The 26,451-nt window shown below is 50.5% G+C and overlaps 1 protein-coding gene across 3 annotated transcripts in view; it reads left to right on the top strand.

The window, feature by feature from the left end:
- Nucleotides 1-3,653: 3,653 nt before the first annotated feature.
- The window catches only part of IPO9 (importin 9), a gene marked incomplete at its 5' end in the record, with an annotated part of 36,102 nt that continues 13,304 nt past the window's right edge, over nt 3,654-26,451 (top strand). For all 3 annotated transcript variants that reach the window (XR_013923219.1, XM_080358363.1, XM_080358364.1), the window contains 14 exons: nt 3,654-3,843; nt 11,158-11,219; nt 11,847-11,933; nt 12,892-13,093; nt 13,863-13,951; nt 14,208-14,294; nt 15,490-15,609; nt 19,724-19,824; nt 21,528-21,586; nt 22,126-22,277; nt 23,030-23,128; nt 23,264-23,370; nt 23,645-23,784; nt 25,218-25,377. Coding sequence is in view for 2 of the 3 variants with exons in the window: in XM_080358363.1 (XP_080214489.1) it covers nt 3,654-3,843; nt 11,158-11,219; nt 11,847-11,933; nt 12,892-13,093; nt 13,863-13,951; nt 14,208-14,294; nt 15,490-15,609; nt 19,724-19,824; nt 21,528-21,586; nt 22,126-22,277; nt 23,030-23,128; nt 23,264-23,370; nt 23,645-23,784; nt 25,218-25,377 (1,655 nt within the window). The remainder of the gene's footprint in view (nt 3,844-11,157; nt 11,220-11,846; nt 11,934-12,891; nt 13,094-13,862; nt 13,952-14,207; nt 14,295-15,489; nt 15,610-19,723; nt 19,825-21,527; nt 21,587-22,125; nt 22,278-23,029; nt 23,129-23,263; nt 23,371-23,644; nt 23,785-25,217; nt 25,378-26,451) is intronic.

The following is a 26,451-nucleotide window of genomic DNA, read 5'->3' as shown; positions in this document are numbered from 1 at the left end:
TCAAGTCTTTTGCAAAGCTTTTCCAAAACTGAAATTATTTCCAGGTTGGGTGAACAAAGGGTTGAAGGTACAATTTGTGGTTTGGTGAGGGCAAGACTGGGGAGTTCACGCAAGAGGCAAAGCGGGGGCAGCTCCTTCTGCAGCTTGGCTGGTGGCTTCGGCCGAGAGGGTCGGGCTGTCCCGCTGCTGCGTTTCGGCTGAAAACCTGAGGAATGAGGACGATCCTGGGCCGGTTGTGGTTCTGTGAGCGGCGCTTGAGGGAGCTCAGCCTGCGGGAAGTGGGGCCAGCGCAGGCGGCACCGTGGGGTGACACTTTGGAGGTGGTTTGGAGCCGCTGGCACCACACCTGAGGCTGCACCCGAAACCCTCTGGAGAGGAATTCGTGGTGCGGCTGGGGCTGCTGCTCCTTTGGGAACACGGGGACAGTGACGTGGCCCCGCGGCCTGTGCAGGGTGGGAGCTCTGGAGCCCTGGGAGATGGAGATCAATGAGATCATAGAATCATGTCAGTTGGAAGAGACCCTCAGGATCATTGAGTCCAACCATAACCCAGCCTAACTCAGGCACTAACCCATGTCCCTGAGAACCTCGTCTAAACACCTTTTAAACCCCTCCAGGGACGGTGACTTGGTGACTCCACAATCTTTGTTTCAATCCAGCACCGGCCCAAGGGAACATTGTCATTTTGTGGACTGCAGGGGCTAGAGGAGACGTTCGTGATCCTGACAACATTTCTCATTGAGATTAATGAATGCAGTAGAATTAGAGCATGATGGTTTGGAAATGACTGCACCTTTGCTTGAAAATTGCCAAGAAATGGAAAGCGCGGTCCCTGGGTGACCTGTGCCTGCAGTGCGAGGCGTCTCCTTATGGATCTGCATTTCATTTCCTGCTGGAATTGTGACCTCGGGAAGGGGTGGGTGGAGGTTGCTGTGGAGGTTGCTGCTCTGCAGGGCTGGGGCAGTCGGATTTCATCCCCATGTGGATCCTTCAAGCTGGATGTGGTCGGGGTTTGACTTGGGCAAACTAAAGCAAGAGATTCATTGTTTGCTTCATGGGCAGCTCTTCTGTGAGCACGTCCCTCAGCAGGGAAGATGATGATGGCAGAACGTGCTCAGCAGCCGGGTCTCTTAAGATCAGCCACCCCTTTCATCCGTCTTCTTGTCCGTCCTAGAACAAGCAAAACAATTCCCTGCCACCCCACTCTGCTTCATTCTTTTAATGTTTTTTCTTATAGAATGAAGCAACCAAGTCCATCAACCTCCCTAGATTGCTCCGACCCTAACTATTTAATCATAATAAGGGTTTAGGAAGGGTCGGTCTCCAGAACACAGGCAGCAGCTGCCTGGAAGCAACACTAAGGAGCTGAGCTGAGCTTTGGTGAGACTAGACATGAACGTGCTTCTCCACGGGAGGAGCTGAGGTACAGCCTTGGAGAACAGCTCTGTCCTTTCCTCAGAAGTGAACAAGCTGCATGTCGGGAGTTCTCCAGGATGTAAAGGTGTCAGTCTGTGACAGCAACACCCCCGCACGGAGAAGAGCATCAATACAAATAACAGCCCTGTCTGGAAGAGGAGATAAAGCAGTCACAGGAGATTGATTGTGCTGCAGGTTCAGCACTCAGCTGCTGTTGGAGACGGACAAAAATGGTCCCAGCGGGTCCCAGTAAAAACATCTCGGGTAGAAGGAACAAATATTTGATGAGAAGAATGAAAGCACGTGTGCTGATGCGACATGGTGCTGGGTCCAACATCCCGAGTGCTGAGAGGAACGTTTGCTGAAAGGTGGTTGAAAAGAAATAGTGACACACATTAAATTCAACACGGTGAATGAAGGTGCCTCACGTACCTCAGCTTTTTGAGTTCTGAAATGTTTATGCTGCTGGTTGCAAGGCAGTTTTTAGAGGGATTTGGCTGTTGAGTCACAACACTGGGCCAGATTTGATGCGTGTGCTTCCTTACTGCGAGGTGGGCACCTGAAAATGTAGAAAGGAAAAGTAGTAGAACGAGTAGCTCCCTGTGTACAGAACCCGCAATTCAAAGAGTATCTCCATCCCCCGTGGTTTGTTGAGGACAAACCGATGTTGGAGAGCGTTTGTTGGGTGTTTGGGCTGTTTCGGTGTCTGTTGGGCTTTGGGGTTCCATCTTCTTGTTGGCATTAAATTTAACCCAGCGGGGGATGGCTCAGGCTCATACCATGGAGTGTCCCTGCTCACCCTGTGATTTGGGCTGATGCTGCGGTGGTTCTTGTTCCCGGCCCCGATCCCTCCTGCACGTTTGTGCTGGTCGCAGCAGCCCAGCTCTCTGCAGGGTCTTCCCTGCCGCGGGTCTGCGGGGGAGCTCGGGGCTGGAGCGCGTTGACTGTGGGTTGCAACATCACAGGAGGAAACAAGTTTAGCATAAAAAAGGCTTTTCATGCTGAGAATAGAATCTTCTTGTGGTGACTGAACCTTCTTCCCTAAAGCACCTGAGGAGAGAGGCGGGACGGCAGGACCGTTCGGCTCAGAGGCAGCTCTAGGTTTGCTGGCCGTGCAGAAAGCGTGTGAAGGGACATGCGACGTACAAACCAGCTGGGAATTCAAACCTGAAAGAGCCCGGAAGAATCAAATAAGCATAATTTCTACAAATATAGAAGGATGAATTGCAGCATTCAGAGCAGTTGTACGGTCACTTAGGCAAATCAAAAGGATTACAGACTAGACAAGAACTGCTCCAGTCCCTTCCCCAGCTCCGTTCCCTTCTGCCCCGTGTTCTCACAGTGGGAACTCAGCACCGATACTGGTGGTGAAAGGTGCCCGGGCTCTGACTGACCCTGGTTCCCACCATGACGGGAACTCCCAGCTCTGAGGAGATGCTGCAGCACAAAGGGGCCGCTCAGGCTCCTGCTCGGGGCAACCGCGGGTGCTGTGCGGGAGGCTGTGCCCTTGGCCCATGACTCGCACCTGGAATCTTGTGTCCAGTTGTGGCCCCTCAGTTCCAGCAGGACAGGGAACTGCTGGAGAGAGTCCAGCGCAGCCACCAAGATGCTGCAGGGAGTGGAGCATCTCCCGTGTGAGGAAAGGCTGAGGGAGCTGGGGCTCTGGAGCTGGACAAGAGGACACTGAGGGGGGACTCATTCCTGGGGATCAATATGGAAAGGGGCAGTGTCAGGAGGATGGAGCCAGGCTCTGCTGGTGACAACCAGGGACAGGACAAGGGGCAATGGGTGCAAACTGGAACACAGGAGGTTCCACTTAAATGTGAGAAGAAACTTGTTCCTGGTGAGGGTGTCAGAGCCTGGCCCAGGCTGCCCAGGGGGTTGTGGAGTCTCCTTCTGTGCAGACATTCCAACCCGCCTGGACACCTTCCTGTGTAACCTCATCTGGGTGTTCCTGCTCCACGGGGGGATTGCACTGGGTGAGGTTTCTTCCAACCCCTGGCACTCCGGGATCCTCAGCCTCCGCCGCCATTTCCCGCCGCAGCCCGCGGTTCCCCCGCGCCGCCAGGGGGCGCTGTGAGCGGCGCGCGGAGCCCGCCCGTCCCTCCCTCTCTCTGTCCGCGGGGCGGGACGGAGCTCCCGGTGTCGCTCTCCCGCGCGTGCGTGCCGTGCGTTTGGCGCGCGCGGCGGCCCGTAGCCCGCGCGCGGCGGCGGAGCGCGGGGGGGGCGGGGCGGGCGATGGCGGGCGCGGCGGCGGCGGGAGGAGGAGGCGGCGGAGGCGGCGGCGCTGGCGGCGCTGGCGGGCCCGGCCCGGTGGCGCAGGGGCTGAAGGAGGCGCTGGTGGAGACGCTGACCGGGATCCTGTGCCCGGTGCAGGCGGTGCGCGCCGCCGCGGAGGAGCAGGTGAAGGTGCTGGAGGTGACGGAGGGTGAGTGAGCGCCGGGCGGAGCGGAGCGGAGCGGGGCGGGGGGTCCCGGTGGGCACAGGCCGCCGCTGCCTTCCCCGAGCGTTTCCCGGTACCGGCGCCTCGTGGCCTCGCGGTGGCCTCGGCCAGAACTTCCCGCTGCAGCTCCGGGGCCGGCGGCGGCTTCTTCTCCGCCGGTGCCCGTGGCAGCCCCGGCCCGGCCGCGGGGGCTCAGCGGCGGCTGCCCTGGTGTGTTCAGGGCAGTGGGAGGAGAGGGGAGCGGCCTGGACCGAGCCCACCAGGGTGCACCCCGCCTCTCGTGTCCCTCCCTTGAAACCCGTCCTTCTGCCCCGGGGCGTGTTGCGCCCCTGCCCTTCCCGCAGCTCAGCCCACCCTCATCCGCAAGAGGCTCTACCAGCGGCAGCAGCTTTGGCTCAGGGACCCGAGGGAACGGCAGCAGATGAGCCAGGGGGTCAGTGGGACATGGGGAAAAGGTTCTTCCCCCAGAGGTGCTGGACACTGAACAGGCTCCCCAGGGAGGGGTCACGGCCCAACCTGAGAGTGTTCAACAAGAGACTGGACACCATCCTCAGACACACGGGGTAACCTGTGGGGTGTCCTGTGCAGGGACAGGAGTTGGACTCCATGATCCTGTGGGTCCCTCCCAGCTCAGGACATTCTATCATCCTATGCTGTGCGAGGGCTGAGTGGCTCTGAGCTTGCTCCAGGCAGCACGCAGAGGGCAGGGGGGTGCGGAGCAGCAAGGCTGTTGCTTTGGGCACCGCGTTGTGCTGAGCTGATGTCTCCAGGTTGCTCACAGGGTGTTCCTGCAGGGCCTTCTCGCTGCCTGGTGTGTGCAGGCCAGTCCCAGTGATCCTCTCACCTCTGGGGTTGTGTCCCTGTGCCCGCGTCCTGTGTGTGGTTTGTTTTGAGTATGGTCAGGACGTAGCTGCACCCTTGTCTTTTGTGAAAGTCCAGTGCCAGGGTTCCATTGTCTGTTGTGGAGAGCTGGGGACAAGCAAGACACTGGAGCTGGAGGGCTGAATGATGTCTGAAAAGACAGAGCTTAAAAGAGCAGGTACCCTGAATTCAAGTAGTGTCACTAATTATTACGTTACTCATCTGGCCTTTTTATGGTGGCACCAAGCTAGCTCATGCACTCGCTGCTTTTCCTGGGTGGAAGCTACACTTAAAAAAAATCTATTGATGGTAATGCTTTATTTCACTTCAGCTTGAATTGTCTGACCCATCCCAAAGAACCGGAATCTGTGGAAGCCACTGGAAGTTTTATAGTCTGATTCGGTGGGAGCTGGAGAACGTGTCAGTGCAGCCCTTGGCCATAAGTTATTCCTGTGGCCCAGCAGCTTCATGGGCTGTTTGTTCATGGGCTGTTTGTTCATGGGCTGTTTGTTCATGGGCTGGTTGTTCATGGGCTGGTTGTTCATGGGCTGGTTGTTCATGGGCTGGTTGTTCATGGGCTGGTTGTTCATGGGCTGGTTGTTCATGGGCTGGTTGTTCATGGGCTGGTTGTTCATGGGCTGGTTGTTCATGGGCTGGTTGTTCATGGGCTGGTTGTTCATGGGCTGGTTGTTCATGGGCTGGTTGTTCATGGGCTGGTTGTTCATGGGCTGGTTGTTCATGGGCTGGTTGTTCATGGGCTGGTTGTTCATGGGCTGGTTGTTCATGGGCTGGTTCTTCATGGGCTGGTTGTTCATGGGCTGGTTCTTCATGGGCTGGTTCTTCATGGGCTGGTTCTTCATGGGCTGGTTCTTCATGGGCTGGTTCTTCATGGGCTGGTTCTTCATGGGCTGGTTCTTCATGGGCTGGTTCTTCATGGGCTGGTTCTTCATGGGCTGGTTCTTCATGGGCTGGTTCTTCATGGGCTGGTTCTTCATGGGCTGGTTCTTCATGGGCTGGTTCTTCATGGGCTGGTTCTTCATGGGTTCTCCTGCAGGTTTTGCCGTATCTTTATCTGGTTGTGCCATTCTGGAAGTGTTTTATGGAGCGTTTTGAATTCTTTCTGCTCTTAAAGTCAGAAATGTTATCAAAGGAAGTTCATGGCAAAGCGAAGGAAGGTTTAAGGGTGTGACTGGGTCAAGAAGCGTGTTTTAATAACTTTATACTTTTTAAACTTTTTAATGTTGCTTTGGGAATGAGATGGGGGTGGTGAAAGAAAGGCAAATGGTTTGCTAAAATGCTTCTTGTTGTGCAGTCCCTGAACTTGTGCTTGTAATGCTCTCAGGTTAAGTCTTCCTCGATGCATTACTGGGCAATCTGTGCTATTGGAGGTTTTAGTGAGTGATTGCAGGGTCTGGAGGTGCGGCGAGGTTCATCGGCCCCCAGAGCCTTTGCCTTGCAAAGCTGCTGCAGTCACTGTGCTCTTCAGTGGCAACTTTTTCTTCCCAAACAGTCTGAATCTTACCACAAGAAACATAAACCAGGTTTGTGTAATGGTTTGGGTAACAGATTTCCAGAAAAGAATATTTTGTGAGGGTTATGGATGCCCCTAAGGTCCCTTTGAGAGCCCAGGAACGCAACAGAATTGGTGGATAATGTTAAGGGCAAGAGGAATGGAACCACCTACACTTCTGGTTTTGACTGTGTTACAAATACCCTACAGTCGCCCTGCGGCTGCAATCCCAGAGCTGCACAGGTCCGTTCCAGGAGCTGTTCCATGACCTGGAGGAGGTGACAGGTATTTAACCCTCTGCTGTGGGTTGAGGTGACGCCAGGCCGGTGGGGAGGTGTTTGGACAGGACCACGGACCGAGAGGAGCCTCCTGACGTCCAGCAAGGACAGACGGCGAGTTGTGCGCATGGGACAGCAAAACCTGCTGCTGGGTGCAGCTCTGGTGGCCGCTGAGCTGGAGAGGGCCAGCACTGAGCCCCGGGGGCCACCTGTGTGAGCAGGGTCCAGCGTGGCGATCAATCTTGTTAGGCTACGTCTAGAATACTTGTCTGGTTTTGCTCCCACTCCCCTAGGAAAGAAAAACCGCAATAAACAGGGGTGAGTTCAGCAAAAGGCCATCGAGTCGCTTGAGGAACTGCAGCACTTAGCTCATGAGGAGATGCTGGGAGAGAGGGGTTTTCCAGTGTGGAGACAAGAGGGTTTTGAGGGTGGATCTGGCAGCAGCTTTTGGTAACTCTGGGGTGGTTGTGAAGACACTGGGGGATGGGAAGGGAAGGGACGAAGGAAATTGGGCACAAGCTGAAGCAAAAGGTTCATATAGGGGAGTTGTTAGCACTGTGAGGAGAGCCAGGCTGTGCAGTCTGGAGCAGCTGTGCTGTTTCCATCCTTGAGGATCTCCGAGAGCTGCCTGGAAGATGCTCGGAGCAACCTGTTCTGACGCTGCTTTGACCACAGGGCTTGGGCTGGAGACCTCGTCAGGTCTCTTTCAGCTGATTTATTTTGCGCTTCTGTGGTCCCTCCTCTTGTCCCAGTCAAGCAGCACGGGAAGAACAAACTGTATTCTCCTTTCTGTGCCGTCTTTGGGATGGAGAAACTTGCAGAAACCAAGAGGAGGAGCTATAAGAATAGTGTTTGCTGACCCCATATTACTGAGGTAAAGAAATGTATGTCATGAGTGTCAAAAGTGCTTTAGAGGAACAAAAAATGTATGATTAAGCAGCGTAAAGAAGATGCTGAAAGCCAAAGTGAGGCCAGCAGAAAAGTGCACAAATATCGGCGTTTTTAATGAGAAATAAATGAAAGTCAGCAAAGAAAACAAGTTCCTTGTGTTGGTGTTGGCTCGCTGTGGTGAAGGACACCTACAGCAGACACGCGGGAGAATCCACGTCAGGTTGAAGTGTAAGTAGCAGCAGTTTCACTCACCAGTTTACCTTAAACAGCCAGTGCTACAGGGTGCATCTCCACGGGTTTTGATGGGACTCAAACGTTAAATTACCGCGCTACGAATTGTGCTGTAAAACTTGATGCTTAAAGTCACCGAGGTACCAGAGAAATGTGAACTGGTAACACGGGACAACGTTTAGTGAGGGCTCCGAGGTGCGGAGGGTGAGTGTCGAGGTTGTCTCAGGTGGGTCGCTGGGGCTCTTGCACTGGTTTGAAGAGCTGGAATGGGGAGAGCTGGTTGTTGTGGCAGCATGGATCTATATTTGGTAGAAGATCTCTTTGAAGGAGTCCTGGGGCTGTCAAAAACCCTTTAGAAAACTCCCTAAATGAACCTTTTTGGAGAAACCAAAGCGCTGGGGACAGCTCTTGAATTAATAAGTGATTAAAAGCTTGAAGACAAGAGGTAGAAGTGACGGATCGTGTTTCGCACTGCAGGGAGGTAATGGAGAGTCCCACGTGAAGCCGGACGGCTCAGCACGCCCGTAAATGATGTGGGAAAGAGCGGGTAGCGCGGTGCCAAAGCTGCTGATAGCGCTGGGCTGCTCAGCCTGGCCGCAGCGCGAGTCGGTGGCAAAAACTACCGAACAGTTTCACAAGAGTGAGTTGAGCGTGTAAATGGTGTTGGTCAGCAAAGTAACGCTCGGGGAGGAGGAGACGGCCCAGATGATACTTTAAAAAACAACAGGCCGCGCTGACTGTTGCCACGGCGGGGGGGAAGAAATCCCATTGTTGGTGCGAGTCTCCTGAAAATGCCCATTCAGTGCTCTGCCGTGCTCGGAAAGCCAAATGGACCGTTAAGGAGGGAACAGAGAACAAAGCGCGACATAAATTCCTCTTGCTTCTGCAGCCTCAGTGCCGCATACATTGCTGCCTGCTGCTCGCGGGGGACAGGGAGGGCAGCACAGGGACCGTCACAGGGTGTGGAAAAGCTGTTCTGAGAAGGAGCAAATACATTGCCTTTTCTGCCCAGGAAAGAGTTATTGGAGACGGAGGCTCTAAAATAGTGACAGAGGAGGTGAGTGAGGAGTGATTATTCGCGACTGTGCGTGAAGCTCAGATCGGATGAGAATTAAGCTGAAACAAGTAGAAGGAAGTAGGTTGTTTCCCCAGCGTGAAAACAATGGAACTCGTCACCGCTGGATGTGAGCTGTAGGAATGGTTTTAGAATGTTCGGACATTCCTGAAGGAAAAACAAACCACTAAGAGTCATTAAAGGCACTGGTCAGATACAGCACCTGCTTCGGGAGGTTCCTAAGGCCAGTGTTCCCAGGGCTGTGCTGGGAAGCGTTGCTCTGCCCTCACCGCTTTCCTTAAGCTGCTCCCAGATGGGGTGTGTAATGTGGTTAAGCTGATACCAGGGTCCAGTGTAAGTTGGGGACTGAGCTGTTAGAGAGCAGCGTAGGGGAAAGGGACCTGGGGGTCCTGGGGACAGCAGAGTGACCATGAGCCAGCACTGGGCCCTTGTGGCCAGGAAGCCAATGGTACCTGGGGTGGGTTAGAAGGGGGTGGTCAGTAGGTCAGAGAGGTTCTCCTGCCCCTCTGCTCTGCCCTGGGGAGACCACACCTGGAATCTTGTGTCCAGCTGTGGCCCCTCAGTTCCAGCAGGACAGGGAACTGCTGCAGAGAGTCCAGCGCAGCCACCAAGATGCTGCAGGGAGTGGAGCATCTCCCGTGTGAGGAAAGGCTGAGGGAGCTGGGGCTCTGGAGCTGGACAAGAGGACACTGAGGGGGGACTCATTCCTGGGGATCAATATGGAAAGGGGGAGTGTCAGGAGGATGGAGCCAGGCTCTTCTGGTGACAACCAGTGACAGGACAAGGGGCAATGGGTGCAAACTGGAACACAGGAGGTTCCACTTAAATTTGAGAAGAACCTTGTTGGGGTGAGGGTGTCAGAGCCTGGCCCAGGCTGCCCAGGGGGTTGTGGAGTCTCCTTCTGTGCAGACATTCCAACCCGCCTGGACACCTTCCTGTGTAACCTCATCTGGGTGTTCCTGCTCCGTGGGGGGATTGCACTGGATGAGCTTTCCAGGGCCCTTCCAACCCCATCATTCTGGGATTCTGTGATCTGATGGTCTGAGTTCAGTAGGTTCCTGATATGAATTTGTTGTTTATCAGTTGAGAACATGCAGTTTTGTGATCTTTTGAGATACACAGTTGTCCAAGAACCTGTGTGTAGTGTTGTTAACAGTAACTCATTGTGAAATCCAAGGGGCTTTTAAGACAAAGCTCTTGGTCGCTTCTGGTTGATTATTGACAGCACCGCAATCTGCTTGGAGAGCAGAATTGAAAAGATTTTGGAAAACTGGAGAGATGACCTGAAATGATTGAAAGGAAATTCTGTAACTCAAGTGCGGAGTCCCATACATGAAGAACAGATCAAATGCATGTATGCAGACAGATTTAAACATTGTAAGACAGCGTCATAGCAGTGAGTTGCAACTATGTGAAACCGTTGTGTTTGTTCTGGCTCCTTCAATCATTTATACCCATTAAAAATGTGGCTGAAATAAGCGCAATATTAAAGTGTGGAATACTGCAGACAGCTAGGAGAATAATCCCTGCTGCTGTTAAGAGGAATATTCTGTTAAGTCCATCTCCGAACAAGCTTCTGCAGCTGGGCTAAGAGGATCTTTTTCCTCCTTTTTTAAATGCAGATCTGTGAGAAAGGGCTGGAGGAACTGGGTATGTCAGTGTCATCATGGGACAGCGAGAGGCAATTATCCACCAACCCAGAAAAGCTTCTTAGGAGTGAGGGGGATATTGGGAGAAGCTCAGATCACCACGCTTGTGAGCACTGAAATGTGCTGCTAATAACATTGCAGAACTCTCTTTCAGAAGCAGCTTCATTATCCAGTCTGGGGGAGCGGGTGGTGCTCGCGGGACCTCAGGACAGAGCTTTCTAGAGCTAAACCCTCCCAAACGCATTTCTTAAAGGTGCTCACCAAGTTCAATGAAGGGTTTAGTACAGTTACCAGCTACCCGGCACATAAAGTCGCAATTTTAAGCAAATTTACCAAAACATATGAATTTACCATAGCAGAACAGCCGCTCTGCCTGCTTTGTGCTTCCTGCGCTGTCATCAACAGAATTGGTAAATGCTTTTGAATTTGGCCTTTGTTACAGAACTCGCTGGGCAACTAGAAACGCTCTCGCTTTTCCTGCTCCAGTTTTGCACTGGGGAAGGTCCCACGGCCCCAGCGCTTGCACAGGAGTTTCTGGGGTGGGTGCTCGGTGCGTTCTGAGCCCCCTCGGGGTGTGTTTTGGGATATGAGATGCTGAGGAAATCAATGAAGTTGGTGCAGCGAGCACAGCGGAGAATTAAAGCTCGTGATTCACTCGAGTAGCTGCGCTTTGGAATTGTCTCCTTCCCACACATGAGTCATTCAGGCGGTGTGATGCCTTTCTCCAAACATCTCGGTGAGTTTTGCTGGGTGGGAAATGAAAGTTACGATCCAAACTTATTGTGTTTTCTGTTCTTCTTGCAGAATTCGGTGTTCATTTGGCAGAACTGACTGTGGATCCCCAGGGCGCTCTGGCCATCCGTCAGGTGCGTTCACCTGCAACCACAGGAGCAATTTTGACAGTGGTTTCCTTGGTTGTTAAAGTATTCTCTGGTGTTTCTAGGCGAAAAATTTGTGGTAGCTTTCCATTACTGCTGCTCCATTTTCTATTGAATTTCTCTAAAGCTGTCACTGTCTCTTCCAACGTTATTCAGGTGTTATAAACTTACCTTTATTGAAAACAGTGCTTTTTGGACTGTATAAAGTGGCGCTGAGACGGCGCTGTGCTGGGAATGGGCACAAGTGGATGGCATCAGCAAGCAAAAGTTGACTTCTCTTTGCAGCAGCTTTTTCTGTAGGTGTTTTCTCCTTGAAAAGGAAATTGAGGTTCTGTATTTCTTTAGTTACCACGAGGCCCATATCTTGTGCCCTTTTGGGGGCATAAATCTGCCTGGTGTCAGTGCTGCACAGACCGTTGTCGCCCCATGATTCAGTTCATCTTTTTACTGCAGTCACTTGGTTTTTGGGTCCGTTTCACAAAGATTTTTGCATTGTTGGCAAGCCCTGTCCCCCCTCCGGACGCAGCGCGGTGGGAACGGAGACGGGCGAACGGGTCGGGGTGTCGCTGCGGTCGCGGGTTTTGTCCCTGATCCTTGGCCTCTCTCCTCATCCAGCTGGCGTCCGTCATTCTCAAACAGTATGTGGAAACTCACTGGTGTTCGCAGTCTGAAAAGTTCAGACCTCCGGAGACGACGGAAAGGGTAAGGTTTGGTTCCACGTCGTCTCCGTCGAGACGTTTTATCAGTCCTAGAATATTCCTTTTGGTTTGGTTTGAAAAGTGTCAATGCCCGTGTGTATTATGGGAACTAAAGGCTTTGGTTGAAGTTTGCTGACAATGAGAGATTTCAGTTTAAAGCTCTGCTGGATTTCATTGGAAATCTGTTCAGTAGGAGTGTGTAACAGCTGAAATGTCCAGATTCCGGCCCTTGGCCACTTTGACTGGATCATCTCTCACATCTGGGGCAGGATTGATCCCATCCACACACAGCTGCTTGAGACAACCTTGTGAATTATCCCCCGCAAGTGCCGCCTTTTTCTTCTCTGCCTTCAGGGTTGGGGACTAGTTCCTATTAACTAAAATCTTCCAGAGTGAGCAAACAGGGTCCCTGGGCTGGAGTTGGGATGTCTCTCCACTACCTCAGTGTCTCCCATGGTGATATCTGCATCCCACTGGATTGTAGCTGTGAGCTGTTTATTGTGCGCTTGGCCGAGCACTCCGTGTGAGAAGAGTCCTGCCCTGTTTCCCCAAAAATAAGACAGGGTCTTACACACTTTTTGCTCCAAAAGATGCTGACTTTATACATGGATAGCTGTTTAAATTGATTTTTTTTAAATAGCTGTAACTAGGGCTTATTTTTGGAGTAGGGCTTGTATTTTGAGCATCCTCAAATCCTGAAAAATCATGCTAGGGCTTACTTTTGGGCTAGGGCTTATTTTGGGGTAAACAGGATACGTTACAACACATTATGCAGTTTTCCATAAAAACACTACAGGGTGTAGTGTGCAAGGCTTTGTTGTCTCATGAGTGTTCATTTTGTAAAACCCATGTAGAATCAGTATCAGGATACAGTCACAGGTATGTGTGTATATATATATATATATTATTAAATTGCTTTATGACTGGGAACCTGTTTTTCTAACCCACATTATTCTCCACAGGCAAAAGTCGCTATTAGGGAGCTCCTGCCCAACGGGCTGAGAGAATCCATCAGCAAGGTGCGCTCGAGCGTCGCGTACGCCGTTTCAGCCATTGCCCATTGGGACTGGCCCGAAGCTTGGCCAGAGCTTTTTAATCTCTTGATGGAGATGCTGATGAGCGGAGACGTGAACGCCGTGCACGGAGCCATGAGGGTGCTGACAGGTACGTGTGTGCCCGAGCTCTGGCGTAGGAAGCGGTTTAGGCTTTATCCTATTGCTTTCCACTCCAGTTGAAGAAATTGGGATTTGCTGCTTCTGCTGGGCACGGCGTCCATCAGTTCCTGTTGGACTGAATGCTCAGTAGATGTTGTGAAAGCTGAGGAAGGAGTTTCTGTGCTACAGGTTATAGCTCGGAAGGAAATTCACACACAATCACAGAACGGACTGGGTTGGAAAGACCCGAGAGATCATCCAGTCCAACCCTTGGTCCAACTCCAGTCTGTTTACTAGATCAGGGCACTAAGTGCCATGTCCAATCTCAGTTTAAAAACCTCCATGGCCGGTGAGTCCAGCACCTCCCTGGGCAGCCATTCCAAGGCCTGACCACTCTCTCTGCACAGAATTGCTTTCTAATCTCCAGCCTAAACTTCCCCTGGCAGAGTTGCAGCCCATGGCCCCTTGTCCTATTGCTGATGCCTGGGAGAAGAGCCCAATCCCACCTGGCTAGAACTGCCCTTCAGGTAGTTCTGGAGAGTGCTGAGCTCACCTCTTCGATTGCAAACCCCCGTTTTCCAAATAGCTGCAGTGTTTGGTGTGATATTTTTCTGTTTGCCTGCAAGGTTTGCCACGGGCAGGCCAGATGACGTTCGTCTAGTCAAGTCCCAATCAATGCATTTCCAATACGTTGTGAGTGTTTCCCGATGGTTCTGTTGTTGCTGTTGTCTGGAAATTTGTTTTTTTATAAGAATTTCGCTTCCTTTTTGATTTTCCAGAGTTTACGCGGGAAGTGACCGACACGCAGATGCCGCTTGTTGCTCCTGTTATTCTTCCGGAGATGTACAAAATCTTCACAATGGCAGAGGTATGATCTTCACTATTAAGCTGGTACTGAGTAGCGTTAGTGGGAATGTTTCCTGGAGCAGAGAAACCTTTACAAGGTTAAGCTGTAGTATGACTTAGAATCGTCTTGATGCTGTGATAGCTGGTGGCATCTAATGTTTCAACAGAAATGTTGAAGCCGCTGATAAAATCAGAATCAAGTTAAAGCAAAAAATAAATACAATTAAAGGCAATGCAGGTACGCTGTGTTCCTGATCTGTGATTTCAACGTTTTCTAGGTGTACGGTATTCGCACAAGGTCGCGTGCAGTGGAGATATTCACCACGTGTGCCCACATGATCTGTAACATGGAGGAGCTGGAAAAGGCAAGAGATTAACTTACCCTACATTGAATTCCAGCTGAGCGAGGTTCTCAATGATTGTTAATATGAAAATGGAATGTTGGAGAATTATATACTCTGTCAGCTGTAATTCTGGGGGAAAGGGTGTAATTTAACACAGGTAAAGTGGCTCAACCTGCCTTGATACTGGGACTTGGTTTCCATAACTCGGTTTGTGATGTATCAGCAGCCGTGCTTGTGGCAGCTCAGGGACAGGGGGGTCGTGTATCGGATCGTCCCTCCGTTGGGAAATCCCTGTCGTAGCTCCCTGTATCTGCTCTTTCCTCCCTGTATCTGCTCTTTCCTCCCTGTATCTGCTCTTTCCTCCCTGTTTGCACGGGGAACAATTCAGTGCAGGTGTTTGGGGAGTTCTGATAATTACACCGTATCTCAGCTGCACTGATAATGTGACTTGTGCAGTAACATCCTGCAGCTGGTACCAGATCCAAAAGATCGTGATAGCTCCTTGTTCTGAGTGTCCTTTACATTGTCAACAAAACTTCTTCTATTGAAATTTGACTTTAAAAGATTGCCTATTTATTTTATTGTCTATAAATTGCTACGGTGGTGTTTCAGAGTTTAATCATACAGTCTTAGCTATGGAGTTATGAGGAACATTCTCAATGAAGTTATTTTTGTCCGATATTACTTACTCTGCTTATGGAGTGCTTGGACATCTGGAAAAATATTTACTACATTTTCCTAGGAAGAATCATCAGGGTAGTTTTCAGGCCAGCTGCTGATGCTCAGCTCCCACAGAGCTGCTTTGCTTTGGGGGAGGGAGAGTTGGGTGGAACGGTCACCCCAGATTTGTTCTGTGGTCGGGGGGGGGCACAGGACGTGATTCATCCCATCAGGTGGGAAGGAGGATGCGCTGCTCCCGAGACTCGGCGCTGGGTTGTCTGGATCCCTGTTCAGTCCGAAGCCACCAGCTCAGCTGTGTGCTGTGCAGCAGCCGGTGCTGTGCGCTTCGCAAGGGTGAGATCCAGCTGAGCCGAGTTCCCAGCACAAGGAGGGAGCCAAAGCCACGTCTGAACTTTGTAACATTCTGCACTTGCCATAGGTTCCTCTTTGGTTTTGTAGCAGAAAAGTGCGATTTCCATTGCTCCTCGTGCTTGACTTGTGAGACAGGGGGGTTCTGTTTCTGATTCTCACCTGTGCTCGCATTGATTCTATCCAGGGTGCGGCCAAAGTCCTGATTTTCCCTGTGGTGCAGCAGTTCACCGAAGCCTTTGTTCAGGCCTTGCAAATGCCAGACGGACCCACATCAGACAGCGGGTTTAAGATGGAAGTGTTAAAGGTAAGTCCCTTAAGACTGGTTAAATAAAGAATTGAACACCAATACACTGTCAGATGTGCTGGAAAACAGAGAAACCTGAGTGCATGTCACCTCTCGTGTTACAAGTGGTGAAGTGTGTTGGCTCCCAGTGCCGTACAACATGGAAATGAATTGTTCTGCCTGCAATGAAAATACCTATGGTGAGATCCATAGGGATCTGGCCATAAAATGATCCATAGGGAACAATCCATAGCGTGATCTGTCCTTGTCATTCGCTTATCTGAGACGTGCATCTTGTCTGTGCACTGTGCTCAGCAGTTAAACATCTGTCTTTTCTAAAAACGCTGTAGAATTCTGCTGAAATGACGCTTTAAAAGCTTATTACGTGCAGGCACCTTTCTAGAACTTACCTTCTCTAATACTAAATTATCTCTGCAAAGATGGAAAGTCTTTGTATTCTCCTGGTGTCCCAGAGAAGGAGAATGGGATTGCAGAGCTGTGTGTGCACTGGGGTTCTGGGTGCGCTGCCGGCGACGTGGGAGAGAAGAGCTCAAACCCATCAGCTGCAGAATCCAATCCAGATGTTTCGTTTACTTGCACATAGGGATACGCAACACTTGGGTGACAGTGAGCTGGTTTCTGAAGGTGAACGGTGAGGCTTGTTCACATTCCCTGGCCAAAACAATAAGGAAGAGTTACCGAAGAAAAGCATCACAAGTTTTTCATAATGACCGGCTTTGCACCGGAGCCATGAAAGGAAATGCTGGCAGGTGCAGGAAGTTGCTGTATATCAAACAAACCAGCAGCTACTGAGTTGTGCGCTGTGGAACTAGTTTTCTTAGTCCTGTCCAAGGCAGCAGTACCTGTTGTGCCATCCTGTCATTTCCCAGTAAGGGGTTGTGGGTGCCAGGCACTGGAACCAGCAGGAGCTTGGTTGTTGCTGGGCGGCACCAAAGGGGGTCTAGGGGGGGCATTGGCACTGGAACCAGCAGGAGCTTGGTCCTTGCTGGACAGCACCAAAGGGCGTCTAGGGGGGGCATTGGCACTGGAACCAGCAGGAGCTTGGTTGTTGCTGGGCAGCACCAAAGGGGGTCTGGGGGGAGACGTTGGCACTGGAACTGGCAGGAGCTTGGTTGTTGCTGGGCAGCACCAAAGGAGGTCTGGGGGGGGACGCTGGCACTGGAACCAGCAGGAGCTTGGTTGTTGCTGGACGGCACCAAAGGGGGCCTGGGGGGGGACGTTGGCACTGGAACCAGCAGGAGCTTGATTGTTGCTGGGCGGCACCAAAGGGAGTCTGGGGGGGGACGTTGGCACTGGAACCAGCAGGGGCTTGGTTGTTGCTGGGCGGCACCAAAAGGGGTCTGGGGAAGGATACTGGCACTGGAACCAGCAGGAGCTTCGTTGTTGCTGGGCAGCACCAAAAGGGGTCTGGGGGAGGACGTTGGCACTGGAACCAGCAGGAGCTTGGTTGTTGCTGGGCGGCACCAAAGGGGGTCTGGGGGGCATGTTGGCACTGGAACCAGCAGGAGCTTGGTCCTTGCTGGGCGGCACCAAAAGGGGTCTGGGGGGGGCGTTGGCACTGGAACCGGCAGGGGCTTCGTTGTTACTGGGCGGCACCAAAAGGGGTCTGGGGGGGGCGTTGGCACTGGAACCGGCAGGGGCTTCGTTGTTGCTGGGCGGCACCAAAGGGGGTCTGGGGGGGACGTTGGCACTGGAACCAGCAGGAGCTTGGTCCTTGCTGGGCAGTACCAAAGGGGGTCTGGGGGGGGACGTTGGCACTGGAACTGGCAGGAGCTTGGTTGTCGCTGGGCGGCACCAAAAGGGGTCTGGGGGGTGACGTTGGCACTGGAACCAGCAGGGGCTTGGTTGTTGCTGGGTGGCACCAAATTGGGTCTCGGGGAGGACGTTGGCGGCTTTGCTTGGGAAAGTGCCTCTTGCAGCGTTGTTTTCCTTTCTGTTGGCTGTGCACTGGGGTTCCTCGACAGTAATAAAGAGGAAAACCAACACAGAGATACTCCGCAGGGTGTGATCTTAATTTGAACAGGCTGCAGCTCAAGACTGTCTGAATCCAGATACATACATTTAGATGTTTAATGAGTAGAAGTTTTCAGCCTCCAGGGAAAGCAGTTGTAATTGGTAGTTTCACTCTAACCATAGACCAGTTCTTCTGTTCTTGCTACATGCAGCTTTAATAACTGTTTTTGTTACTTACCTAACAGTGCTTACTGGAATTGGAGCTACTTGTGCTTTTGTGGCTGCGCCGATACCCAGCAGCGGTGTCTTGGAAGACGTGTCGTCGCGTTCTTGCTCGGTTCCTTAGTTGTGTGTGGGCACCTGCTCTTGGCCACCTCTGGAAGGCGCGACACAAGCGAGGGTTTCGGTCTAAATGGCTGTGTTGGGTGGTGCTGATGGCAGCAGGAAACCAGGACGGATTTTAGCAGTAAATTCAGGAGACCGTCTGCTGGCAAGTGGTTTGTAGGAGGCTGTTTGTGAAGAGATGAGTATTCTGGCTGTTGACTCAGGGCTATGAATGGTTTGGTCACTTAGGGTTTCTAAACGGATGATAACTAAATTTCTAAGGGAAAATGGATTCAGGTGCAAGACCCATAAATCGCCTTCCCTTCCAGAAGAGTGGATTTTATAGTTACTGTAAGCAGGAGTAAGAGACCTCAAGGGATTAGTTAAGCCAGCTCTACAGATGAGATCATTGCAGGAACCCCGTGAAATGCTGATGCAATGGAGGAAGGAATCAAGGGGTTTTTATAGTTCATTTTCAACCAGATGCGAATTCAGTCCTATCTATTTTTCCTTAATGAAGTGCTGTGCAGCAAGCGGTGGGAAGATTTGTTTTTCCTTCCCCTGTCTCTTGAGAACTTTGTGCTCCAAGTTTCATGGAGTTCTCAGTGGAAATAAGAGGCAGCCCTGACCTAAAATATCTTGCTTTCCATATAAGAACATCATGCAGGAGAGCGTCAAAAGCTTTAACAAATAGTACTGAAGTGTGCACGTCTGCCCGATCCGCTAGGATAGTGATCCTGCTTGAGAAAGAGCGTTGGGTCACATCATATTGAGCAGCTGTTTGTGAATTTGTACCAAATCTTTCTAAGTGTAGCTGCAAACTCAGAACAAATTATCAGCAGGAAAGTCGGTGCCTTCAAGCCTTGTAGGAGCTGGGAGGTTCAACTTGTCAACCATGAGGATTAGGACAAAATACCAGCAGCGTAATTCATTGTTTTGTTGTTTGATAGTTGAGCATGAATTAAATTGCTGTCTCTGAGGATGAATGAGCTGCAACTAAATGATTCTTGACTCCCAGTTCCGATGTTGTTGGTGTCGAATGTGCCGCTATTGATTTTTTTTGAGAGAAACAGAGTGATTAAACGTGACAGGTAGCGGAGTTAAGGCACATTTCATAGCAAGGAAATACAAATTTGATGTACGATGTAGTAATTATATCAAGAGCACCAATTAACCAACAGTCTAAAGTATCTTACAGCCTTGCTCTAGTACATTTTATGCTTAAAATCCATTCTTTTGACACCTGTATATTATAGAACCATAGAATCATTTTGGCTGGAAAAGCCCATCAAGATCATCAAGTCCAACCGTTCCTGAGCCCTGGCACTGCCCCATGTCCTGAGAACCTCATGTCCGTGTGTCCAACCCTCCAGGGATGGTGACTCCACCATCCTATTCCCATTCCCTGCTTGTGCAAACGGGTGTGTTGCTTGCACATGTGAAAGTGTAGGAAATAGGCTGTGGTCTGATTTTACTTGATATTAGAGTTAATTTTCTGGGACGAGATGGTTTCCAGGTGGAACTGCATCCAGGCAGTGCTGTGCGGTGATGTACACCTGATTGCAGTCTAGACCACACCACCAAATCACTGCTCTGTCTGCATTGCCAGAGCTGTACATCTCGCGTTATCTCTTTCCTCCCCTGCAAACGAGAGGAGCTTCTTTGTCCGAGTTCATGTGAGTGAGGGGAGACCTTGGTGGCAGGAAGACATTGGATTATCTTGGATTAGATTGGATTGGATTATTATATTGTTATATTATTATATTGTTAATGAAGCAGCAGCCCATGAGTGTTTGTTGATGGTTTCGCTGCTGACTGATCTTCTTTTTCATTCCAGGCTGTGACGGCACTGGTGAAAAACTATCCGAAGCACATGGTTTCGTCAATGCAGCAGATCCTGCCCATTGTCTGGAACACCCTGACAGAAAGTGCCGCCTTATATCCTTTGGAGTGAAAGGTTTTAACTAACATAGCCAAGACAAACTGTCTCATACACAAGGATGACCTGAAGACAGCTGGAGAGCACGGTACATGGTGTAGTCCACCATGACAGATAGAATATTGGCATCCGTGGGGTAGGTGGGACGGATGGTAAAAGAGTCTGGGGCTCAAGTGATTTTTCTCTTCCCTCCTCCCAGTTTTGGGTGATGATACGGGAGGGAATAGAAAAATTCAGTCTGTAAACAACTGGCTCCAGGACTGGTGCTACAGGCAGGGCTTTGGGTTCTTTGGTAACGGCTGGTTTTACAAGACACCAGTCCAAGCGGTGATATGTGGGAAAGGTTTATCTTGCAGGGGCAAAAGGATGCTGGGACAGGAATTAGCGGGGCTCATTTGGAGAGCTTTAAACGAGACTCGGAGGGGATGGGGTGGTAGCTGGGCTTGCGTCAGTGGGGCAGCACTCTGGAGCTGATGAAGGCTGGGAGGCCTCCCAGACCCTGGGGTGAAATGGGTGCGCTCAGCTCGCTCTCTGAAATGCCTGCACAGCAATGCGTGCAGCATGGGGAATGAGCAGGAGGAGTTAGAAACCTGTGTTAGGGCAGGAGATGATGACCTGGTGGCAATTCCGGAGGCACAGTGGGACAGCACACATGGCTGGAATGTGTTCATGGGTGGCTGTGTCGTTTTCAGGAAAGACAGGCCAGCCAGGAGTGCTGGTGGAGTTGCTCTTTATGTGAGAGAGACCACTCTCCATCATCTTTGCCAAGTCTTGGGAAATGGGAGAGGTGCTTGAGGACTGGAGGAAAGCAAATGTCACTGCAGTCTTCAAAAAGGGCAAGAAGGAGAACCCGGGTAACTATAGACCGATCAGCCTCACGTCCATCCCTGGGAAACTGATGGAACAACTTTTCCCTGGTGCCATCTCAAAGCATATCAGGGATAAGAGGGTCATTAGAGGCAGTCAAGGGAGTGGAGCATCTCCCGTGTGAGGAAAGGCTGAGGGAGCTGGGGCTCTGGAGCTGGACAAGAGGACACTGAGAGGGGACTCATTCCTGGGGATCAATATGGAAAGGGTGAGTGTCAGGAGGATGGAGCCAGGCTCTGCTGGTGACAACCAGTGACAGGACAAGGGGCAATGGGTACCAACTGGAACACAAGAGGTTCCACTTAGAGATGAGAAGAAACTTGTTGGGGTGAGGGTGGCAGAGCCTGGCCCAGGCTGCCCAGGGGGTTGTGGAGTCTCCTTCTGTGCAGACATTCCAACCCGCCTGGACACCTTCCTGTGTAACCTCATCTGGGTGTTCCTGCTCCATGGGGGGATTGCACTGGATGAGCTTTCCAGGGCCCTTCAACCTCTGACATTCTGGGATTCTGTGAGATGTACCAGGTATTTGTTAGGTCAGTGGGGTTGATAAGGTTTCTTTTTACTTTTAAGTCGTACATCATGAGTGATGCGAGTGCCTGTGCCTGTAGCGTTGAGGCCGATCTCTGCATTGTGTCTGGTACGCTTTGTATGACATTTGTCATCTTAAGAAGATGTTACAACATAAGGACTCAGGTCCAGGGGAATCTGCACTGTCCCTCGCTACAGCTGCACTAATGGTTGGTTACACTTGCTGCTGAAGTTGATTTGCCGTTTGAATTTTCGAACAGTCCTTTCTTCACTGCAGAAACACGTGTATTTACTTAACCTCGTCCACTTATGTGAGAACAGAAGTAAATTACACAGAAGAGGTGGAGGACCCTGTGGATTCTGATGGTAAGGACTTGTTGCTCTTTTGCCTTCTCTTTGGAAGAGGAATGGGCTTACCTACTAATACTGCTGTCCAAACAGTGACTGCAACGCTGCAGGAGGTTGTGCTTAAAGGTTCATTTGTGGTGTTAGAACAGTGTCTGTCACTTCTTTGCAAGTTACATGTGACTGCGATCAATGAAGCTGCATAATTTAGGTTTTCTAATGGCTCAAGGAGTAAGTTCTGCAACAATTTTCAGGTAAAAGTAATGGGACAGAAGAAAACCAAACGGATTTTAGGTTGAGCTTGATCGGTTTTAATGAGGAGTGTGCGGTGAGGTGGGAAGAGAGCAGAAAGTGATGGGATGACGTCCTCCTGGGGCTCCTGTTGCCCTGCCTGGGACTAAGAATCAACATTATCTCATCAGACAAATAGTTTGTCATTATATTTAACACCGGTGTATGCATTTCTTATGTCAGCATATGCAGTAATGGTTTTAGTTTTCACTTCTGCCTTTCTGCATATTTCGTCATGTTCTTCTTTTCCCACTTTCCTCCTTGTTCAGGTGAAGTGTTGGGATTTGAGAATCTAGTGTTCAGCATATTTGAATTTGTTCATGCCTTGTTGGAAAACAACAAGTTTAAGAGCACGGTGAAGAAGGCTTTGCCAGAGCTGATCTATTACATCCTCCTTTATATGCAGATCACAGAGGAGCAGGTGAGCGTGTTTGTCTTGCGTAGGAAGCAAACGAGATGATTTCTTCCATATATCTAATCTAAATCTCGCCTCTTTCAGTTTAAAACTGTTGCCCCTTGTCCTGTCACGACAGGTCCTGGTAAAAAGTCTCCATCTTTTTTACAAACCCCCTTTATATATTGAAAGACCTCCATAAGGTCTCCCTGGGGCCTTCTCCTCTCCAGGCTGAACACCCCAACTCTCTCAAGCTTTATTTCTTTATGATGTATTATGCTGTGATAATGAGTTTTGTCATGCCGAAAGGAGTAGCCAGCTTTCTATGATAGTGAAAAAATCGTGCTCGTGATGTGAAATAATCAGTACAGAAATTCTGTGTGGCTCCTGGCCACCCAAACCTGACAGCCATCGTCACCTTGTGTAGCTTGACATGCATCAAAACAGGCACTCTGGTGAAGATTCGTCTGCTTCTCCCATTCCTCACCTATAATTAAAACCATATGGCACTGATTGCAGGTCAGTCCTTAGTTCTGTCAAATTCAGCTCTCAAATGAGGAGCAGAAGAGCAAGATGAGCTCAAACCAGAGAGGGTGTCTTCTTTTCAAAAGTTTCTCTAATAGAATGTGGTAACCACTTGAAGATGATGACTTCTTAAGGCAGATAAAGCTGCTGAAAGTAGTTTTGCAAGGCTGAGCTGCTGGGAACAGAAAAGCTCCCTTTTCCTCTTGGTATTCTGAATGGGTCATCCACCCATCCTTGTCTCCTTTCTGTTTCAGATAAAAGTTTGGACCGCAAATCCACAACAATTTGTGGAGGACGAAGACGATGATACTTTTTCCTATACAGTGAGGATTGCTGCACAGGATCTCTTGCTGGTATGAAATGTGTTCCATGTTGAGTCAGAGCCAAAATAACAATAACAAATAATAAATCTAGCTTCATATAGTACGTTTGGAGCAAAGGGCAACTTTCAGAAGTCTATTCAAGTGTTATCATTTCCTTCTGTGCAGGCTGTGGCTGCTGATTTCCAGAATGAGAGCGCAACTGCGCTGGCTGCAGCAGCGACGAGGCATTTACAGGAAGCTGAGCAGGCTAAAAACAACGGTGCTGAGCACTGGTAAGGAGACGGGAGGCAGGACACGGCTCTGGTGAGAATCACAAGCACTTTTGCAGCATCATTTAATCACATTTTTTGTGACACCGCAACTGATGGACAGGGATTAAATTTGAGGACTGATAGAAGAAGATAAAAGGAATTACAGCAGTTCTTGAGACAAGTGATGAAGTTTCTGCCAGGGAAGGTTCAGACTGGATATTAGGAAACATTTCTTCCCGTTAAGGGCTGTTGGGCATTGGAACAGGCTGCCCAGGGCATCTGAATTCTTTTGCAGGTGGAAGATACATGAAGCTTGTATGCTGGCCCTGGGCTCTGTGAAGTCTATTATTACGGACAGCGTGAAGAACGGCAGAATACACTTCGATATGCACGGCTTCCTGACCAATGTGGTTCTCGCAGACCTCAACCTCTCAGGTACGTTGGCCAGAGGAGCTGCCGAGCGCCAGAGCCTGGAAATCTCTTACAAACAGAAGTGTCTGAGTCAGGTTGCTGGATGCACGGGGCGCTGTGAAATGCAGTTGTGCATGTTGTGTGGTGGTGTCCCCAGGGCACCGTGCTGGGGCCAGTTCTGTTTGATCTCTTTATCGATAATCTCTTTATCAGTGGTAGTCAATGGTGCGGAGTCTAGCTGGAGGCCTGTATCTAGTGCAGTGCCTCAGGGGCCAGTATTATTCAATATATTCATAAATGATTTGGCCGAGGGAATAGAGTGACTGTCAGCAAGTTTACTGATGACACCAAACTGGAGGAGTGGTGACACTGGAAGCTGTGCTGCCATCAGAGACCTGGACAGGCTGGAGAGCTGGGCAGGGAAAATGTAATGAAATAGAACAAGGGCAAGTGTAGAGTCTTGAATCTGGGCAGGAACAACCCCAGGTTCCAGTGTAAGTTGGGAAATTACATATTAGAGAGCAGCGTAGGGGAAAGGGAGCTGGGGGTCCTGGTGGACAACAGGATGACCATGAGCCAGCACTGGGCCCTTGTGGCCAGGAAGCCAATGGTACCTGGGGTGGGTTAGAAGGGGGTGGTCAGTAGGTCAGAGAGGTTCTCCTGCCCCTCTGCTCTGCCCTGGGGAGACCACACCTGGAATCTTGTGTCCAGTTGTGGCCCCTCAGTTCCAGCAGGACAGGGAACTGCTGGAGAGGGTCCAGCATAGGGCAGCAAAGATGCTGCAGGGAGTGGAGCATCTCCCTTATGAAGAAAGGCTGAGGGAGCTGGGGCTCTTTATTTTGGACAAGAGGACACCGAGTGGTGAATTTATTAATGTTTATAAATATCTAAAGGGTGAGTGTCAGGAGGATGGAGCCAGGCTCTTCTCGGTGGCAAACAATGATAGGACAAGGGGTAACGGGATCAAACTGGAACACAGGAGGTTCCACTTAAATATGAGAAGACACTTGTTCCCGGTGAGGGTGGCAGAGCCTGGCCCAGGCTGCCCAGGGGGTTGTGGAGTCTCCTTCTGTGCAGACATTCCAACCCGCCTGGACACCTTCCTGTGTAACCTCATCTGGGTGTTCCTGCTCCATGGGGGGATTGCACTGGATGAGCTTTCCAGGTCCCTTCCAATCCCAAACAAACTGTGATACTGTGATCCGGATGAGGGGATCGAGTGAACCCTCACTCAGTTTGCAGATTGCACCAAGTTGGGTGGGCGTGTTGATCTGCTGGAGGGTGGGAAGGCCGTACAGAGGCCCATAATAAAAACCCTTTGTCCATTCGTCTTCTGTGCCGTATCTTACCGTTTTCCTGCTGGGAGGACAGAATTTTGGATCATGGATGGAAGCAGCTCTCGTTTTAAACTCATGGAAGTGCCTCTGAAAGCTCTGGGGGTTCTTGTTGTGTTTCAGTGTCTCCGTTTCTCCTGGGCCGTGCTCTGTGGGCCGCCAGCCGCTTCACCGTGGCCATGTCCCCAGAGCTCATCCAGCAGTTCCTGCAGGCGACCGTCAGCGGCCTGCACGAAACCCAACCGCCCTCCGTGCGCATCTCCGCGGTCAGAGCCATCTGGGGGTAGGTGAACCCCAAAATCCCACAGCTCCAGGGATACGGGGTGTAAATCACACCGGTGAAACCGGTGCATTAGAATAGTAATAATATCTCCATATAGATTGTGGAAGTGTTTGCTTTGAATGAAATAATGTCAGCAGGTTCAAGATAGAATAACTCTAATGAGGAGTATGAAACTGAGATTCAAGCTTGGCTGCAGTAAAATGTTATAATGGATACAGTCCCAAAGAGAAGCAGAGCTGGGTAGCGATGGAAAGCGTAAAAAAGAAACCAGCATACTCCTGTTTGGTCACAATAGTGGCCAAATGGCATAATAAAGGCTTGTGGAGCAAATGGCAACAATAAGGAATGTTTAGGGGGGCGGTGTTGGTGTCCTATTTGCGTAAATAAGTTGCAAGAAGAAAGAGAAGATCTGCTGTATTGATTCTAATGTGAGAATTTGTCAAGGTTTAAAGCAAGGTGGCAATAAACCGTGGGAGACGCTCCCTGGTATCCCCTTTACCTCCCGCCACCCCGTCCTTTAGATCGGAAAAATGATAAGAAACATAAGGGGAAAGGAAGAGAGACTTAGACTTCAAGTTGGAGAGTTTTAAAGGGTTTTACTAATGCTCCTAATAAATAGAGAATATATATACAAAATATACAAAGCCAATCTGGAGCGCTGGATGTGGGGTTGGCGTCACTGCAGCAGCAGAGCTGGGTGTGCAGAGCTGGCGGAGCCTGGGTGCAGGATGCAGGGCCTGAGGGCTGTGGGTCACAGACAGACAGACAGACAGACAGGGTCCTCTCTGGATGCCGGCCATGGTCAAAGAGAGAGTGACCCTCGTGATCACCCTCTTATATAGGGGGTATGGCGATTATGGGATGCAATACTTGCATTGGTCAGTTCTAGTCACCTGTTCATCCCCCCCTCCTCAAACACACCCCTCTCACAACGGGACATGGGAAAACTTATCAGTCTTTCTTAGCTACCATAGGAATAAATCTAAACATGAGCTTCTCCAGCATTCCGCTGGTCTCTTATCAGCACCGAGTGCAGCATCCGAGGAAAAATATGCAGCTAAACCTGGGAAAAGT

Source organism: Nesoenas mayeri, assembly GCF_963082525.1.
Source record: "Nesoenas mayeri genome assembly, chromosome: 23".
Taxonomy (NCBI): domain Eukaryota; kingdom Metazoa; phylum Chordata; class Aves; order Columbiformes; family Columbidae; genus Nesoenas; species Nesoenas mayeri.
Note: the sequence above shows the minus strand (reverse complement) of the source record. Positions and strands in the feature narration are given on the sequence as shown.